The sequence below is a fragment of the Belonocnema kinseyi genome, chromosome 10 (genome assembly GCF_010883055.1).
Source record: "Belonocnema kinseyi isolate 2016_QV_RU_SX_M_011 chromosome 10, B_treatae_v1, whole genome shotgun sequence".
NCBI lineage: Eukaryota > Metazoa > Arthropoda > Insecta > Hymenoptera > Cynipidae > Belonocnema > Belonocnema kinseyi.
In genome coordinates, this window is record NC_046666.1 from 40,761,204 (window position 1) to 40,762,834 (window position 1,631).

The window sequence follows — 1,631 nt, forward strand, 5'->3', positions numbered from 1 at the left end:
CTCAGGCGGAGCAATGACGTCTTGATCGATTGGCAAGACGTATATTTTCGAAGCAGGGCGTTTCATCGTGGAATCAGCTAGGCGGATTGTAACTACTCGGGTTACATTGTTTCGTTCTGGGTGTGTTTCAGTAATGCGCCAATTCGCCATTTCCTTGGTGGCAGGTTGTCGTCACGAAAGATCACCATGGCTCCTGGAATGAGAAGATTGGTCTTTGAAAGAGACCACTTGTTCCGCTGCTGGAGCTGATTGAGATACTCGTTCTGCCAACGCTGCAAAAAATCCTGAAACATTTTCTGCAGATGGTCGTAGCGATTAATGCGATTTTCGCGAGCATCTCGCAAATCTGGATGCGGTACCGCAGTAAATGAGTCTCCAATTAGAAAGTGTCCAGGTGTCAAAGGATTCAGATCATTAGGATCATTGGGATTTGAAGTCAAGGGAAGCGAGTTTAGACAAGCCTCGACTTGCGTTAAGACCGTATATAGTTCCTCATACGTGAGTCGCGTTTCTCCTATTACTCGAGTTACATGCCTTTTCGCAGATTTAACAGCACTTTCCCAAAGCCCTCCAAAATGAGGTGCATTAGGAGGAATCATATGCCAGGAAATTTGATCTTTTGCTAAGAAATCGGTTACATTTCATTGAAAATCGCTATCCTGTAGTAGCCTGCTTAGTTCGTTCAGTCGGTTGCGCGCTCCGACAAAATTGGTACCGTTGTCGGAATAAATATGTTGACATTTACCGCGGCGAGATACAAAACGACGTAAACAATTCAAAAAAGCCTCCGTGCTCAAGTCTTGAGCAAGTTCAATATGTACAGCTTTAGTTACAAAACACACAAAGATACACATGTAAGCCTTGAGAGCTACTTTAGATCGTATAGTGCCCTTTATTCGAAACATGTTACGCATTTTCGAAGGACATTTTTTATAGTGTTTTTACAGGAAATAGGCCAGTACTCATTTCTCAGAGAAGCCATCACCGCTTGGCATCTACCATGCATTAATTTTAAATGTTCGTTAGAAATGATAAGAATAGTTAGTGGATTGCTTGGTGATAATATAATAGGATGTTTCTGCTCAAATGATAAAGGAGCATTCACCAAGCGGCCGCCCACTCTGAGAAGTCCGTGCGCATCTAAAAATGGATTAAGAGAATACAATCTGCTTTTATTTGAAATTTGCTTCGACTCTTGGATATCACGAATTTCGCGTAGAAAATCTTGAGTCTGAGCAAGCTTCAAAAGTCTCGATAATGCATGAGCTCTTTCGGAAACTTCGAGGTAACCTAACTTTTGAAGCTCTTTCGCCCTTTTAACATTTTCTATGAATCGCAAGCAGTACGCTGTTACTCTAATTAAACGGTGTAATGATGAATATCGCTCAAGTAATGTAAAGTCCGGTTGCGCGGTTAGAAGAAGATTCGCTTTACGTTTTTGCGCTTCCGGTAACTTGTCGAGTTCTTCGCTGGTCAGGTCACGTTTCGCAGGCCAGTTTTCTACAGATTGAGAGAGCCAATCTGGGTCCTTCCACCAAAGTTCCTGGTCGCAGAGATCCTCTGGATTGATTCCGCGAGAAATGAGATCAGCTGGATTATCTCCGGATGGCACATGATTCCAGTTGTCATTA

At 42.9% G+C, this 1,631-nt stretch overlaps 1 protein-coding gene across 1 annotated transcript in view; it reads right to left on the reverse strand.

Annotated features, from left to right (window-relative positions):
- Nucleotides 1–892: 892 nt before the first annotated feature.
- LOC117181086 overlaps nt 893–1,631 on the reverse strand; it is a 5,688-nt gene continuing 4,949 nt past the window's right edge. Inside the window, exon 6 of the mRNA XM_033373655.1 lies at nt 893–1,599. Coding sequence (XP_033229546.1) covers nt 893–1,599 — 707 coding nt within the window. The remainder of the gene's footprint in view (nt 1,600–1,631) is intronic.